At 35.4% G+C, this 18,620-nt stretch overlaps 1 protein-coding gene across 1 annotated transcript; it reads right to left on the bottom strand.

Moving 5' to 3' along the window:
• Positions 1-896: 896 nt before the first annotated feature.
• On the bottom strand, positions 897-15,937 carry VCAM1 (vascular cell adhesion molecule 1). Its single transcript, XM_010715629.3, has 7 exons — positions 15,755-15,937; positions 14,815-15,090; positions 13,770-14,087; positions 12,792-13,064; positions 11,188-11,454; positions 10,278-10,544; positions 897-9,511 (listed from the first exon to the last, which is right to left on the bottom strand). The coding sequence occupies exons 1-7, from the start codon at positions 15,816-15,818 to the stop codon at positions 9,351-9,353; spliced, it is 1,626 nt and encodes a 541-aa protein (XP_010713931.1). The 5' UTR covers positions 15,819-15,937; the 3' UTR covers positions 897-9,350.
• Between the last annotated feature and the right edge of the window lie 2,683 nt (positions 15,938-18,620).

Raw genomic sequence — 18,620 nt, 5'->3', positions numbered from 1 at the left:
AGCAATTTGCAGATTTATGTTCTTGTGTCATAGGTTTTCACACAACTTTTTTGTTATTTTATGTTTTGTTGTTGAACAAGTGAGTGAATACAGGATGACAGAAATAGCATGTGTTCTTAACCAACTTGCTGTTTCAAAACAATGCTGGGAAGCTGCTGACACATCAATATATTTCACTTTTACAGCAAAACTGCTGAAAGTAACTCAGGGAACACCTTTATCTACAGTTTTAGATCTACTCACCAAAATCCTTGGAGGAAGCACCAGGATCCAGACACAGCAGGCTTTCTCCAGGGGCAACAAACACTAAACCATCCTGACGAAGCTCACAGCCTTGGGTTTGTCCTGTGTACCCAGCTTCCAGTCATTCCATCCAGCCTGTCTCTTGGTTAATGCCATTACTGAGGAGGAACAAATTCAAGAAGTGGTATATCAGTAACAGGAAGAAGTACACACTGGAGTTCAGGGCTGCACCTGGAATGCTACTGGTATGATTACAAAATAGGTAATCCAGAACAGTGAGAACTTTCAAACAGGAGCGCAGTAGAAAAGGTGTCTTCTATATGTAATGCTAGTGCTAACGTAAAAGTACTAATGCATTGGTATCAGAAAACTTTTCCCTTTTACTCAATTCTTATAAAAACAAAACATTCTGACCCTCCCTCACACTAAAAGTTCATATAATGTCCATGGTGAGAAATAAATATTTTAACTGGCTTCTGATAACACAGGTGATTTATGGATAGCTAACCCTAAATGCCATTTACAGTATCCTAGAAGGGATATGGATGCCAAGAAGTACAGGGAAATAGTAGGAGAGATACAATCATCATCACATCTTAATCTCATTTATTTATACAGTGCAGGTCTTTACATTTAAGAGAATGTTAAGATAACCTTCAATTCTTTTCACTTGAACACAATTTTCAGTAAAGGATACTCTAAAGGAAGTCCTGAATGTGGATATCAAATACACTCAGATGTTCAAAGAAGTAGAAAATATTTTACAGTCAGCTTGGAAAATCCAGGTCAGGCTTCATAAATATCAAAGACTTGCAGAGAGAAGCTAACTGCCTTCGATTTCCTACAGGAAATTTTTCTGGGTGACATGCTGAACAATGACCATTTAGATGAGTTTATAAAATCTGCTATAAGTTTAGTATACATTTTACTAAATAAGCAATTAACAACCACTGTTCTAAGCTCAGTAAAGATCTCTGCTGAGTGTGCATCTATGGTTAAAAAAAACAGGTCATCAATCCAAGAGTAGCTGGATTCACAGAGACTGTGAAGTGCTGCATGTTTGGGAGAGATGTCTCTGCCACTGTGCTGATCATCAGTACCCCTAACTTGGCTGTGCTTGCCTAGATAGGAGTAAGACCACGTGTCAAGTTAGATGCAGGATCTTACCCAGTTAAAAGTGAGTCCAATAGAAAAGAAAAATAAAAGGGTTGGGAGCATGAGATATTAGTACTCAGTAAGTAGTCAACTTTCTGTTTCACCTACCATGGGTGAACAAGGATGGGAAGCACGAAATATCCTCTTTCGGTATAAGCTGGACTTCGTTGACCTTAGACAGCCATACCCCATAATATGAGGTTATACAAAGAATGAGATGCAGAATAATACAAACAAAATTATTATTTCATTAAGGTAAAAAAATGATGGGGCTTCACTTAGAATATTAAATACCAGACTGATGATCATCTATGAAAGGTGAAGTTACACTAATAGTTTTCAAGAGGGTTACAGAAATTACTGACAAATGAAAAGCATTTCTCAACATAAACGCTTAAAAGAGATATTTTAGTGGTGGTTTTTGTTTTGTTTTGTTTTTTTCATTGAGAAAAAGACAGAATTGCATACATTAATGAACGGTAGAAAAATGGCAGATTACAAACTACTGTCTCCCTGTATTCTCAGAAATCTCCCTGCATCTCAGAAACAAGTGGACAGAAGTATCTTAAACAGATCAAAGGAAATACTTCTTACAAAGTATGTAATTAAACTCTGCAACTGTTATGCACAGGAAGCAATTGAGGACAGTACTTCAGCAGGAGTCATAAAGAGACTGGGCATTTAGACAAATGTCCAATGCTAGTGATTTAGAAGAGAGTCTTATGCCTGCAGACTTAAATTTAAGCAATTTATATTGGAGAGAGAAAGATGCTTAATACCTTAAAAGCGTATGGCTTTTCAGCCTGTGGCTGCCTTCAGGGGTGCTTCTTACATCCTTCTAAGAAACTTCGGTTGCTGCTTATTAACAAAGAACTGTTCAAATGGTTTTTATTTCATCCTGTATGGCAATTACATTGTTCATTATGAAGTAAGCCAGGTTAACTTATGAAGGCTCTGTAACACAGAGTTGCATAACACAGAGCTACAGAAAAAATTAAGATGAGGTGACCACAGGAAACCATCAAATCCACAGCCCTGCTCAAAGCAAAGCTAAAGTTAAAGTTAGGTTAAGTTACCCTTGGTCTTATCCAGTTCGATTGCAGAAATCCTCAAGGACAGAAGTCCTACTGCTGCTGAGTAACCCATTCTGGGTGCTGAACCATCTTTACCATGAACAATTTATTGTTCAGATAAAACTGGAAATTTCATTGTTGTATCTTTTGAATATAATCCCTTGTCTTTTTATTGTACACCACAGACAACGCACTGTTCTCTCTAGGCCCTGGTAAGTGGAAGAATATAAAAAGACTATGATAAGACCAGAAAACACACTTTGCCCTTTGCGGTTTTTTATCTGTCTGACAAGGGTGTTTAAACGTACCAGTAGATTACAAACTTCAAGTTGCAAAATAGATTAAATGACATGAAAAGTAGGCTTATTCTAGCTACAAAGTTTCTCATATTTTGGCTTTTAAACCTTTAGTCAGTATATTCTCCAAAAAATCAATGATTTTAATTCAATCTAATTGTGACCTCTTTAAAGTTAGTAAATCCTACAGCATAACTTCTAGAAAATTATCAAGAATTGCATCAATGACTTATATGAAATTTAAGGTGCTCTACTGTATGACTCTTGTATGGAATATATCTCAGGGTGATCTAGAAGATACACAGCACTACATTCCATTTCTCTAGACTGCAGATTTCTGTCTCTTTCCAGAAGAAAATTGGAACTTAAGGATGGATTTTTTAAAAGACACTCAAATCACACATTTTCCAGATTTCTGTGCTTGACAGTTTAACTGCAAGAAAGATACAACTAAAAAGAGTTATTCATCATCTAACTACAGGCAGGGATGCTAATTTTGTGATTCAGAATTGACACCTTTTCTTTTCAAGTGTCACAGACTTGAGCTCTGATCACACGCTCTTAACAGGCACCAACAAAAGGAGCTCATTTCATCTTTGCTGCATGCTGTTGCTTTATTGTTTCACGTACTCATTTTGATAAATCATACAAAATGCTACCTTATTTTCAAAAGCAATTATCCAATATGCTTACATTTGCTTTAAAAAAACATTTTGAATATTAAACATCTAAGTGAGAATTCTTCAAATGTGAAAGTAATTCTGATTACTCATTTGTACTACATTAACTACAGTAATTGGCAATACAGATTGCATGGAGAATTATTCCTTAATAGATATTGCACATTCAGCCCTCCATTTATACTCTGTGAGATCACTGTCAAATCCCTCCCTCCCGCTGCTGACAGCTTCCAGCAATGCTGTGCAGAGTTCCTCATGTTACATTCTCTTAAGTCCACGACGTTATCTAGGAATCTAGATAGTTTAGTGTTGAAAGATTGCACAAATTTTCTCTAGCTTTCCTCCATTTTGAAAAGATGACAAACCAAAATATAAAACAGAAACTCCGAACTCCCAGACATAATCAGTACAGGACATTGAACCCTGCAAAGTGGTGTTTTACTGCCTTGCAAACAAGGATGCCATGGATGTTGTGAATTTTCATAATATCAAGAGGCAAAACAAACAAACTGAAAACAAATCCACTGCAAATTACTGAATGCAGAGAAGCAAACTCAAAAAGGCCGAGTTTCAAAAGAGCTGGAAGTGGGGAGTGCATTTGGAGAAGATGTTACTATACACTTCATGTTTCCACAGCAATTTTAGGCTTTAACTTCTACCCTCTTCTGGTTAAAATATCTTGTTCTGACCGGTGTGGTTGCTCTTAGACTCCATGTCATAGTTTATGTAGTTTCTTTTTGACTGTCTCTTTCTGGAATTGCTTTGTTACTTCCTTTCCTGGGTCTGATTCCAAATGTGCATATATGTTCATAGAAAATGGCAGAAACCTTGGGGATGAGCCAGCATCAGTCTCAGCTAGTTCTTACCTTCACTTCACTATTCAATCATGCCCAAGACTGAGCAGATGGATAATCCATTAGATCACAATCTAATTCACTTGTCTCTGGAACAAGAGGGCTTTGCTAACAACAACAACAACAACAAAATACCACAACCAACAACAACCTTTAAACATGGAAATAAATTCTCCTATCCTACACATTTCTTCAGCTTCTTCTACAGCTATACTACTTTTTTGGCTGGTAGACAAAGTACGAAGAGCACTGTTTTCCCATGTTCTTGCTTTTTACTTAAATTAGACAACATGGGAAGAGTGGTTTATTCCAACACTGTCACAATTTCTCAAAAGAAACAATGTTCTTTAATCAATACAAAGTCTTGCTATCTGCTCCATCCCTGTTCATTTATCAGCATGAAGGCCATTTTGATTACAAACTAGAACAAAAGACAGAACAACAGTGTGGTGCCAGTATTGCATGTTGTATATGAGAAGGATTTTTTCTTCCCTTTTTTTCATAGAGTTTATCTACAAAAACTAAATTATCTCCCTAAAATGTTTATGTCTGTATACTTTTCAGATAGGAGTGCTTAAATGAATCATTCAACTGGGAAGAATTATCCCGTTTTACCTCACTTTAGTGTTACAGTACTTGGCTAAATAGAGGGAAAAATACATTCCTAAATTTTACTTTATTTTTCTATATTTATTATCAGTTTTAAAAATGTAGGCAGTCTTATTTCCATTTTATTTTTATTTCTGATATTGAAGAAAGAAAACTATTATTTGTGGAGGGTAAGCCCATACACTGGAGGTCAAGATATGATGCCAGTATACCTCAATTTCCTGAAGTTTTCTTTTCAGCTGCACATTAGAAATAGTGCTAACGTATGTTTTGCTATATTTTTTTTTAGTGCTATGGTTTTTGTTTTTTTTTTTCCTCCCACATGCACCAAAGGGCATGAGAATGTAAAAAGCTAGTTCAATTTACTAAGTTTTACTAGCTATGGCAAAGAGCTTTGTGGCTTAACTGGTAGCCACAGAGTTACATCACAGTTAAAACTAATAAACTAAAAAAGTTACAACTAATATACTAATTAAGTCTCTCCCACTGTAAGCCCTTAACAAATATGGAAGAACAATAAAAAAAAATTACAATCTAAAAAATGGAGGAATGTTCAAGATCATATACTGCTGTTTTGCTAATGTATTAATTGGTATGTTGAAGTAGTAGAGCGGATTTAGAAAAGACTGTGAGGATTATTTATGCACCATAGAAATAATTTTATAAAGAAAGGTAGGCTTACAGCAGTTCAATTTGTTTAGTTTATCAAAGAGATAAGAGAGAGTTTGATTACAGGATACAATTGTCTTGTTGGGAGAAAGGCACAAAAGGAAGACAAATTGAACTAAAACCTCTGTCATGGGAGAAATTAAACATTCCCTTCAGTATATCTACAAAATCATTTGAAAGCATTTCCCAGAAGTGTTTAGAAAGTTACCTTTTTCTATTTGAACTTTACATTTTAAAAGGAGCATGTCTCAAACTGGCTATAGGGAATCAGATTTTGAAATCATTTTTAAATATCCAGACTCATTTTACCTTTAACATTTAGCACTGTCCCACAGTATTGCTGGGATAAACACATGGACAACTGGTGTGCTTGAGCACAGGCCGACAGGGTAAAAGGCAACTCTACAAGCTATGAAGTAACTGCGCAGGGAAAACCTGAGTGAACCTCACAGTCCTCTGCTCTACAGATTATATTCTGTCAGTCATGAAGGCAAGCCCTATAGCAGGGGCTCTTACCTAGGCTTCCAGCAGCTGAGACCCTTCCTGAAAGCACTTGCTAGGCTGGAGCTGTTGTTTATGCCTTTTTGCCAGGGCAGAGGCTCTGCACTTGATGAGAGATAGCACAGGGAGAAATAATAATCCTTCTGTGATTTTCAATAAAAAGATAAGTTACTTGACAATGAACTTTCAACCCCTATAAAACAAGCTGCTGCCCAAATGAAGAAACGCCCTGGAAAATACCAAAAATCAGGCTGTAGAGAAGATCCCCTGGTAAGGTTCTTAGTAATTTCGAGGAGAGGAAGTTTGCTGCCCACACAAGAGCAGACTCTCCTAAAATGAGCACTGCAAGCTCTGCTTACTCACTTCATGTTTATGGAAACTGGCCTACTGAAATCAAAGATCAACCCCTATTGACTTAATTGGCTATTAAGTATAGAGACTATGAGAGGGCAGACAAGTCATGTAGACATAAAGATGTGCATCTAAATCACAAATGCACTGGGAACCTGAGGGGAATTTCCAGGAAAAAATACAGAAGTGCAGAAATGCTGTTGCAAGATGATTCGTATTTCTCTCCCACTCATCTCTTCTCTTTTTATTCCTTCTAAGAGACTACAGAAGAGAGGAAAACAGCACAAGAGCTAATAAATCCCTCACCCAAGCAGACATCACTAAAGCCCACTCAGAGAAAGTCATAAGGCTGAAATACTTTTCCAGGTCTGACCAATCATTCCACTGTGGCTGTATGTTTCCAGTAGTGAATGACTGCTTAAGGACAGCATGCAAAACTGGCCTGAGGAATGTTTGCCTATTCCCTTTAGTATTTATTCTCGATGCTTTAGTTCTTAATTTTTTCACCATCTCCCTTCTAAACCAATTGATACTGCCTTCCATCACAATCTCCAGCAATAGCAGCTTCCAATTATTTAGTGCATTAAGAAGTACCTTCAATTATTGCTGTTAAACTGGTCTCCCACTCGTCCAGGGGTCCTGCAGTCCTGGCATCATATGATTTAGCAAACAAGTTTTGCATGTGTTGTTAATAGCAGTTGCTATTAACTGCTTTCACAATTTAGAAAACTTCAGTCATATCCTCTCTTTCTTCAGAATGCTCTCCAAACTGAAACATCCAATGCATTTTTTCTTTTTTTTTTTTTCCCCAGGTCCTTCAGCAACAAGAATTATATCCAGTAGACAAAATGCATATGCACTGAAGTTTCATACTTCAGTATTTTCTGGTTAGCTCACAAGTCAGCACAGAGATATTCCTGACATTATGAATAAACCTGCTTGGGATTACCTCCAAGAAATGTATGTCATGAGCCCATCAAAGCTCTCATCCTCTTCTGTCTTCAATCTTTTCTTCACCCTCCTACTTCAAGCTCATATTCCTTCAAGCCAAGTCTATACTTCTGTTTTTCTACTACACTCTCACTTTCCAAAGCTTCCAACTGTAGACAAGCACAGGACCCTGCACGAAACGATTTACTGTTCACAAAGCACTTCTGAACATGCTATGAAGAAGACACAGAGATCTGTACCCCACCTCATACTGCATCTAGCTATCAAAAGACATCTGTTTGTTTTGCTGTTGGGGGCAGTTGCTATCATTTGTAGATACTAAATAACACAGAGAAATTCCTTTCATATATATTTCTGATCTTGTATTTTCATGCAAATTTGGAGCAGCCAGCACCCCATTCTTGTGCCTAACACAGTGGCTCGGGCAGCTGGGGTAAATGTACTCCAACACCTCAATGCCTGATCACTTAATACTGCTTTGCACCTTGTAGAGCCTTATCTTTAGTGAACATCACTAACCACATGAGTCAAAGCAGCACTGCTGGCAAGGATGTAGCGGAGAATAACTTCTCATTCCACTTCTCATTCCCTCTCATCTTTGCCTCTGCACAGAAGACTTACTATTTTCATAGGCATTTTCCCAGCACTGGAAAGATAATGTGATGAAAAGAGGCACTAAGGAGGGTAAAGCACACAGGCACTGATTGTCAGGCAAGTGATTTGGTTTTCCACAACAAGTAGCCTGAGCAGGACACTGCTTCAGTAAACAACCATCACCATGGCTGAGGTCATATAGATTCTCTCTCTGCTTAGGTAACTGCCTGCTTTGCTTGTGTCTTTCCCAAGAGGACTTCCCATGACTCTAGAAGTTGCTGTTGCTAAGGATAGTAAGCTTTCAATAACTCCTTCTACAGAAATGTGCGTAAGAACTACACAAGCTTTCCCTTTAGTAAAACTAACCAAGTATTACTAAGCCAAGATCTCTTTAAGTTTACACATATCAGAGGAAGTCCACAGGTAAAAAGTAACTACATTTTAAACTAACAAAATCACAGCAGGTGATTTCTGGGTATGAAAATATGAAAGCATGAAAGCAGGTATTCTGACAACATATTAAGCAAGAATCACTTTAAGGGATTTAAAAGAAACACACTGGTAGTATTTTGTAGTGGAAATCTCTAAAGCATACTTACCGGCAGCTTACATTCTAAGTAAAGGGTCTAATTTGTTCATTATGAAACAGTAGAATTTTGTCACTGATTTGTGAATGATTAATTCCTATAAAAATGCTTCAGCTGTCCTAAAACTATCTATTTTATAATCCCAGCCCCTTCCTCTGTAATATTTATAATAATGTTTCACTAACTAAAATACAATCCTTCACAAATGAGTCTTGAGATCTTAAATTAATTTAAAATAATCAGATGTGTATAACCCAGTGATTGTGTAATTTCTTTGAAGGTACACAGTTTACAGCAAAATAAGTGAAAAGAGAACATTTTCCAAACATTGCCACAAGAAAAAAGACTATATTAAAAACATTCAATCTTTAGAATAATACAAAATAAAATATTATTAATCAATAAGTTCAAATAATGCTTATTTATATTACTGAATTAACAACATGTCTATGTACAGCTGCAGAGACTGCAATTTTACAAACTGACATTCAGTTAAACATACTTGTAACAATTTATACATTATGTACAAACCTAATTCTCCAAGGAACTCTAGGTTTAGCATGCTCCAATACAGAAGTGCTATACTTACTCCTAAGACAGAATGTTAATATTCCCTTTAATTTAAATTCTGAAATACCTCTTAAAGCCCCCAAAAATTTCATTTGCTATTTCATGGTACTGTTCTCAAATCATTTGTTTGTTACCATGCTTTGGAATAGGTGTAGAAAGAGTCACAACAATAAATAACATTGCTTATTATGAACTATTTAAACTTATATTCACACAATCACACTTTCAGCCTCAATGCTTTAACAAGACTGTAGGATCCATTTATCTTTGCTTTTCTTGACACGTAGATCAAAACTGCAACCATAGGTATAGCTACTGCTGTTACACAGGAGAATGCAATAATCAGGGGCATAATTTGATATGTTTTTTCCAATTTTCCTGAAAATGGAGACAAAAGGATACAAAAAGTTATATGAATCAGTTTTTATAAAAATTTTAATGTATAACTAAAAGTAGAGTTATTTTAGTGACCTTAACTGGAATATTTTTTCAGTTTTCTTCCACAAAGCACATTTCAAAACCATTTCCTTGTTTCTCTTTTCTTTAATAACTCCACAGTACCACTATAATTCTTAGCCAGAATCTGGGTCTTGGACATGCTATACAAGTTCAAACACACTTAATATCACCAACAATGAAGAATATCATGGAGTTCCTGAAGAATAACAAAAGAATACTATCTATTTCACCCAGTAAATAACATAAGGATACTTCCACCTCCTGGAAACATAATGCTTCAGGAAAAGACCATGTTTAACAAGCTCAATATTTAGATCTCTCTAGGTTAGCTACACTGTTCACAAAATGCATAGAAAAATGGTTAGAATCCACCTTTTTCTAACCCTGTTCTTAGAGCTGCAGTGCCAACTAATGTAACAGAGACAATATCCACACTATAAGAAGGTTAAATAAAGCAGATCCTCATCAGTTGCTCTGTTATTTCATTCAATTTCTTTTTTCTTTGATTTTGTCGTGTTGTTTCTGTGTGGTTTTTTTTCCTGTTGTTGATTTAGGGTTGTTTTTTTTTTTAGGTTAACTTCAATATATTTGTGCAAAGATTAGCCATGAACTTGTTTTGCCTACCTTGACACAAAATCTACTAGAACGTACAAACAAAATAAGTTTAGGCAATAGATTTACCTACCTACAACAGCTATCTCTATCACTTTGATGTTGTTTCCAACCTCATTGAAAACATCAAGCAAATATCTGCCTGTATCATTTTTGGTGACATTGTAGAGTGTAAAGGTTCCATTGACTACTGGTAGAATTATTTCTTTCTCTTGATTAACCTTTTTCAGGATCATCTGTGATGGTGGGTTACTGTATGTGCTACACACAATAGTGATATTTTCTCCTTCTTTAACATTTTCCGATGGATAAACTAACACAGTAACATTCTGAGGAGGAACTGAAAAGAAACATAAAGGTAAAGTTTAGCAACAAATGGAAGCAAAAAGAACAAAACAATCTCATGAAGTTTGTATATACAAAGCACTAATCCAGTTAATTGATTTGCTATAATCTCCAAGTGCATAGTTTTGGACACTACTCTGTCACCAGCTATCCTTAAAACAGTGCAATCAACAGCAGCTGACAGAAATAGCATTTTATAAATTGGTGGGGTATTTTGCTTATCTTTTATATTATATTGAGCCTTTTCTTCTCCTCTGGTTTTAAATTCACTGTTCAGTCATTTGTGTTCACGAAAGGACACAGACCAACAGACCCAGAGGTTGCTGTGCTTTCTCAACAGAAAAGAAATACAAAAGGCAAAGGAAAGAGTCCTAAAATAGTATCTTTCCACTAGGTTCCACAATTTTAAATCCTTTTTCAGAGTCTGGGGGAGAAGTGGATTTATGAAATATTTTGAAGAAGCTATTATTTTGTGCTCTGAAATTTGAGACAGAAATTTTCATAACTACTAATATCTTATCACTTGCAAAAGAATCTGTGCAATCCATCTCAGTATTTTTAAAGACATTTCATTGTCATCTCATCAAAAAAAAAAAAAAATCATAATATTAACTCTATACAGCAGTTATTTAACTGACCTTTGACATCAAGTTCTACATCTAGAGAATGATTTCCAAATTTGTTAGTGAATGTGCACTTATATTTTCCTGCGTCCTTTAGCTGAGCCTTATCTATGGTGTATTTGCCATCTTCTGTTTTAAGAGTTGTGATCACATCACCTATTTTCTTTTCTAGGGTAATCTGAACAGCTGGGACACCTGTAGCTGTGCAAGAGATGGTAACACTTTCTCCTTCTTTCACTGAACTCGATGGGAAAACCATCAGTGTTGTATTTTTTGGTGGAGCTACAAGGAAAAAAAAAAGAAGTTAGAGATGGATTAGTGCCAGAAATGAGCCTTACACCTACAGAACATTACTGTTGTCATGGAATGAACAGCAGCAGCAGGACTAAAGCAGAAGAATATGCTTACTACTGAAATGAAACTCTGCTGTAATTGATTATAGGTTGAGGAGTCAGCACTTGGCATAGCTGAATGGAAACTGCAAGAACAGGATACAAAGTAGTAACTGAAAAGAAAGACAAAGATGCAATATAATCTCCACAGAAAATCTTCAGAATGTATTTTCTATTTGCATAGTATGCTTTTAACTGAATCCTGTACCAACAGTAGAGAATACAAGCACCTCTCTACGTAGCTTCTTTGCCTCAAGCATACATTTGCCATTAAAAAAGAGTGAGGTAAATTCAACTTCATATAAGTTATCTGTACTAAAGATTTCACACTTTATTATTTAAAGCTAGCTAAATAACAGTAGCACTAGGGCCATCCTTTGACTCCATTTTATCTTATTATTATGCATGTGCTCCAAATATTGCAGAACTCTTCACTGAACCTTCTACAACAGTTCAAGAAAAAAAATGTTTCTATACAAGGCTCTGCTGGGAAAAAGCCTCCTCCTTAGATTATTTTAAGGAGAAAATTTGACAGAATAAACATAATGCATAATAGTGAGTAGAGAGTTCTCCTCCTTCCACCTGTGATGTTTCTAAATTGTGGAGTCTACAAATATGTGGTAAAAATAAATATGGGAGAAATGAAACAACACAATGTGGGATGTGTCAGTAAGCTATTCCCAACCATTTCAAATAATTAGCTAGAGATAAAATAGAACTAAAGTTAAAGTGTTTTAAAAATATCAGGAACTGCTCACCCAAGTATTTGGTCATTTTAGTTTTTGTCCCAGATTCTATCTGAAACGTTTGGCTCTACAGAAACAGTAGCAGTAACACTGATAATAACAACAACAAAATATAATCCTTTTGATTACTTTCCCAAAGCAGGAGACTGAGATGTCCCTATGAAATCGCTATGGACACTGGCATTTCAAGAGAATAACTTCCCACAGCACTATTTCTTCAGGTTTCTTTATCGCTTTGAGTGTTGCTTTGTAGTAAATGTATAGAAGCACACATGCACAGCACTAGAGAATTATCTGAAAATTAAGCATAGAAATGAAAACCATAGCCCATAAAGAACAGCAGTGAATCAAAAGTTAAATTCTGAAAACATAAAAGGAAAGCCCAGTAATTTCCTATTTATCAGTGTTTCAGCAACTTTCAACTCAATACACAACCACAGACTAGTTACTGAATAATAGTTAAATGCAAGCAGACTTGTACCTTGTATAATAATGTTCACAGTTGCTTTCTCGGTTTTATTAGTTACAGGATTAATTACTTCACAGATGTACTGTCCTGAGTCAATGAAATGGGCATGAGGAATAGAAAGAACATTGTTTTCTATGAAATGCTGAATGGTTTCCTTTGCCAGATGTTTTCTCCAAAATACTTGTGCTGGTGGATTACTCTCAGTCACACAAGTAAGTTTCAGAGAGTGTCCTTCCATTAGTAAGTTTCCCGGAGATGCATTAATGAAAGTATTTTGTGGACCAACTGGAAAAGAACAAAAGAAAGATAAGGTTAGCATGCTAATGGAGAATGATAGGCACATCTTTAACATTAACTTCTCTACAGTTATACTGCATGCACTACCGAGAAAAAAAAAATGATACGGATACCAATAACACAGTGGAATGATTTTTCCAGACTTGATAAGACACTGAGTTTGTAGTTTTGAAAGCTAAGCTAGGCATAATACATACAAATAACTTGTTTTTCTATTTACTCTTACACTTGTCTCCCTATTGCTTAGGGCTACAAACTTGAAAGTGCTAAGCATACCAAGGGAATTTTAAAAATAATTGTTTATCTGGATACTATTGTTGTTGTTCTTATGGTCATCACTTTCTGAGTACCAGAGCCCTGGGTAAGATAGTGACAGATACATAAGGCAATGTGCACAGGTTTCTCACTAACTGTTGCTGAATAAAACCATTTAACTTATATGGCCTAGGCTTCAAACCTGAAAACACAATCTGTTTCACAAGAATGTTAGAAGATCGTGCTCAGAGATAACATTTAATAAATAAAAGGTATATCCTACTTTTGATATTTTTGCAACTAAATATAGATACTAGAAAATAGATTATGGAAATATAAAGAAGTACAGATTACAAATGTACAAACCTTATAAATCCATTCCACAAAATATAGCATAAAACACTGCTGATATGAAAACCCTAATATAAAAACACTTACAGTGTGCATTCAGTTTCAGAGAAGCTGATCTTTCTTTGGGCTCAAAGTCCATACCAGCAATTTGTAATCTGGCCACACAAGTAATCTCTTTACCGTTGTCTTCAGTCAAGAGGTTAAATGAGTATGTCACAGTTTTGGTTTCTGTTTTTGTGCTGACATCTCCTTCAAAAGTTTTGCTATGAAGAATATGTTCCTCTTTCTTTAGGAGTAATTCCAAGTGATCAGAAGGAAACACATCATGAACTTTACAGACGACAGTGGCAGTTTCTCCAACAACTAAAGATGCAGTGGTCTCAATGACAGGATCACTGGGAAAAGCTAAAAGAACAAAGCCCACTTCTTTAGACTACTGGAGATGGGCCCTAGACTCAACATCAGAGCAGAGTCCAGACATTAAACAACTCAAGTTTAAAGGTGCATATCACTTCATATCAACCTTACATCGACTCTATAACAAGACATACCTTGATATGAAGACATATAGGTATTTTATAAGCAGTTCACACACTAAGAAGAAATGCATTTGTACAATTTTTTAGAATATGATCACAAATTATTTAAAGAGATCCAGCAAGGCACCTAAATAAGTTACCTAAATATGCAGAGGGATCTGTAACAGTAGATACGCTAGTAGCACCCCTTTTTTCATATTGGCAACTTTAGACATCTGAATTGTAACCCTGCATACTGCCAAGATTTTGATTAAGTGCTCTGCACCTGGAGGTTTCCCATGTATGTCCATCTAAACCACATCGTTTCTTTCTGTTCCACTTCTATAAACGTTTGGGGGAGCCTATGTTCTAGCTTTCAAGTATTATCAAGAATGAGAATATACAGTATTTTCAGGGTAAAAAGCTAAACAGAAAGGGGCTGAGAGGAAACAGACAAAGGAATCTTTACAAGGAAATATCTGTTGAGTTATATCAGACTCCTTACCCTAGCGCTATCAGACAACTGCCATCTACAATATCTAAGAACAATTCATTTATTTTTAAAATATAATTTCTTAGCAAATGAGTACTACTTAAAGAGCATTTTTACTTACAGTAAAGTTCAACTTTGACACTCTTCTCTTTTTTCTCTCTATTGCAGATGACAGTACATAAATAATCGTTATAATTTTCAGCACTAACTGGATTCATAGTCAAGGTAGAGTATGTCTTGTTATTGTACACTTTTCCTCCAAGGGGGTAGTCCATTTGGGTTCTCCATGAAAACTTTGGTAATGCACAGCCAGTAGTATTGCATGTGAGTATCAATGTTTCTCCAATCCGTGCAACAACTCTGTCAGCTGGTATAACTTCCATTTCAAAAGCTTTAACTACAACAGGGAGAAATAATGCAAACTCAGCAACACTGTTAAAATTCCTGTTTTCTCATGGCCTACTGTGACATGAGGTTACAACTTTACATTTGTGTGGAAGTTAAACTAATACAGATTGTACAGTGGTTTACATCTTCAAAATATTCCATAAAAATTGTTTTGTTTTTTTTCTAAATTAACAGCCTGAGATGACCCTAGCAGACACTTCTGTTGCATAAAATGCATAAATCAATATGGCCAGTGAAAATACAATCACAGGCATAAACTAACGTTTCTAACTAGGCAGATCTTGTTGTAAAACTCTGTAACATTTGAGGGAAGGGATGGTAAGTAACTTTCAAGAGAATATCTGGTATCAAACTGGAATGATATTGTCAGAGATGACAGTAAAAACCAAACATACAGTTATGTAATGCAGTTGTCTCCTAGACAGTCTTTTAGTCAAACTCTATAAGAAAGTGACCACGCAGAGAAAAGCTACAAATAAATGCCAAAATAAACTTCTTGACATTTTGAAAGAACTACTTAATTAACATTGTATTCACTGAAATGTAAAAGCAAATGCAAAAAAGAGAAATAACAACAAAACAGTAAACTTTAGTTCACTTTACATTTGATAAAAATTGAAAGTAAATGAAGCAAATAAAGCTCCCCAACTTACCAGTTATTAATACATTCAAAATAATTAGCACAGTTTGTCTTGTTCTTCCCATCTGTTTTAACATTTATAATTGCTGTTATTAGGAAAATAAAGTTTGTTCAAAAACTTTGCTTTCTTTCCTGCAATGAAGTACACTGAGAGGCTGCTGCTCCGCAACTGTCAGTTGCTGCAAGTGCTCTTTATAAAGGCTTTTCTTTCAGTGGAGTGGGAAATCCCTGCACGGGGAAATCCAGAACAGGAAGAGATCCATGTGTGGTGGCCTCAGCGCCCTCTGCTGCTTTTTTTTCCCCTTTCTTCTAAGTACAAAATTTAAAGTTCAGGATAACAAATATTAACACTTGTAATATAGTTCCTAGTACAGTTAAAAATAGCAAGACAAGATCAGATCCTGCAAACATTTAATAAAACTAATGGATATGGGTAATTATAAGTAATTGAATGGGACTATGTGATGGAAATGTTATTCAGATTTGCTTTCAGTTCAAGTATTTTTGTAGGACTGTGTCTTTTGAGAAAACTTTTCACAATATTATTTTATGAATAATGTTCCCTAACAGTATTTTCTTTAAAGACTACTACCACTCTCAGAGGTGATGTTACTCATGTTGCTAAGTATTTTTAATCCCTAAAAATGGAGTTAGCTAACAGATGTCTGCAGACTTAGATAAAAGCAGCAAGAAATTCAGTGCAAAACACTTTAAAATGTGTTAGGAAAATCATTTGGTATATAAAAGTTTGACTGTATTTGACATCCATGAACTATTATCATGAAGCAGGTTTTAAGAAGAGCATAGCCTTCTTTCGCTATTTTGTAGATGAGTAATACACTGGAAAAATAAAGGCTGAAGTAATAATGCCATCAATGCTCAAAAAATTTACTTGCTGAAAAGTTAGCACTACACTGACCTAATACTTTTTGAGCCATGCAGATTTTACAGTCAAATCTAATACAAGCTCTAAAATATCAGATTCAGGTGAGAGTAGGACCAGAAAGTCTATAGAAGTACTGCAACTGCCCCTACATTTTCTTCCTCAAAGGATGGTTGGACAGTACAAGCTGCTATAGAAACAACAAAGCACACTGTGATTATTATGTTTATGTCTCTCTCAAAGATCTTACATTAGGTAAAATAATAAGCTTTTTTTTTTTCAATATAGGCAATAAACAAATGAACAAGAGAATCACCTAAAAAAAATAAAACAGGAAAATATGAAGCAGCTAAGAGAGCCTAAACAAAACTCACTAAAAGCTGAAACTATCACAATGGATTATCCCATAATATATTAATTTATTATCATTATTATTGTTTTTATTAGAGGAAAAAATATAAAAATTCTCCAAACTGTCATGAAATACATGAAAAACCACTGTTCTGATAGTACTGTTTATGAAATCCAGAAAAAAAAAAACAAAACCAACAACAAAATCTGTCTGGAGTAGATAACAGCAACCACAGAATGCAATTTCACTTCACATATCAGGTTTTGTTAAAAGGAAGCACGTTCTCCCAGTTGAGTTGCAAATAAATACTTTTTAATCACAGGTAGAGAGAAATAAGAGTTGAAACTCCTCTGTTTCAACAGCTTAATAATCACAATCTAAGCTGAGGGAGAAAAGGCAAAATTTCCCTGTTTCTGGGAAGTTGGTTTCTAGATACAAGAAAATACAAATATAGAAGGCAATATCCGCATGCTGGAAAAACTATAATCAAACTCTTCATCAGATAACATGGGACAGGAAATATCTCTGTTCCAGCTTCCACTAAATTAAGCTGGACAGCTGCCATTAACTTTAGAGAAGTAGGATCCCCACCAGAAGGGTTATTATACTGAGTGGTTAGATTTATCTCCGACAGTACAGGTAAGAGCAAGATTAGACCACACGTATTAAAGGACATAAGATCTCCCAAGATATTAGAAATTTCTTACAATTTGCTTTTTCCCATATCTCAGATGTGAGCCTCCTTAGTATTTTGAAAAGAACATATACTTATTGTTGCCTATACCAGCTTCAGCATCAATCTGCAAATAGGAAATCAGATATCAAGTTTGCTTCGCTGTTTCACCCAAAAACAAAAAGCAGCTGATAAATTTTAGGGATTTACAAGAGTTCAGATAAACTAGCTTTTTATTCAAACATCACAGAGGACAATGCTGGTGATAAAAAATAGAGGTACATTTACAAGTATTACAGGATCAACTGTAAGAAATTCTGACACATGCAGAGCATAATGAATGCTGGAATGCAACCAGTATTAAAAAAAAATATTAAAGGCACAAGAAATTAAAAGAATTAAGCACTTGAATGTAAATACATGTTTTCCAGCAATCAAAAGAGACTTTTCTCAGGCTTTGCTGGAAAAACCAAGGTAAAAAAATTGTCTCAGAAAGCAGTTTGAAAATATTGCACACATCATTTTTGGCCTGGTATCAGAAAACACAAACATCCTTCAGGAAACTGAAACTTAGCTTAGACTTGCTATGGAATGTAAAAGAAAACTATTTCAGAACTGTGATAAGCATTTGCTTTAATTCAATACTTCTACAACCCTATTAAATATTTAAGATAAATTTGATTTAATTTCCGCTAAACAAAAGAAATCATGACTTCATGATGACTTAAAGGAGCTATTCGAACAAAATGTGCATTATGCAACATTTTAGTTATTTAACATTTCAAACACTCTTCACTACATTTCTCATGTCTCCTGCACTGGAGGCTATTCTGAAAGCTGAAAGGCTAAAAGTCATGCAGAATTTGGTATCTTAAGGCCTTTGCCACTCTTTCTGTGATTTTTTTGTGATTTATGTCCAAGGACCTATGGAAAAGAGGGCTAGTCCTCTTCTCTTGGCAGAGGGGATTAAA

Source organism: Meleagris gallopavo, chromosome 10 (genome assembly GCF_000146605.3).
Source record: "Meleagris gallopavo isolate NT-WF06-2002-E0010 breed Aviagen turkey brand Nicholas breeding stock chromosome 10, Turkey_5.1, whole genome shotgun sequence".
Taxonomy (NCBI): domain Eukaryota; kingdom Metazoa; phylum Chordata; class Aves; order Galliformes; family Phasianidae; genus Meleagris; species Meleagris gallopavo.
The sequence above is the reverse complement of the archived record's forward strand: the minus strand, read 5'-3'. Positions and strand labels throughout refer to the sequence as shown.

Excerpts from the sequence above, each read along its gene's own strand:
- VCAM1 (XM_010715629.3), bottom strand. The coding sequence starts at position 15,818 with ATGTTAAAACAGATGGGAAGAACAAGACAAACTGTGCTAATTATTTTG. Across the intron at positions 14,088-14,814 it reads TGTCAAAGTTGAACTTTACT|CTTTTCCCAGTGATCCTGTC; the intron begins GTAAGTAAAAAT and ends TTGTTCTTTTAG. Across the intron at positions 10,545-11,187 it reads TGTAGAACTTGATGTCAAAG|TTCCTCCTCAGAATGTTACT; the intron begins GTCAGTTAAATA and ends GTTTCTTTTCAG.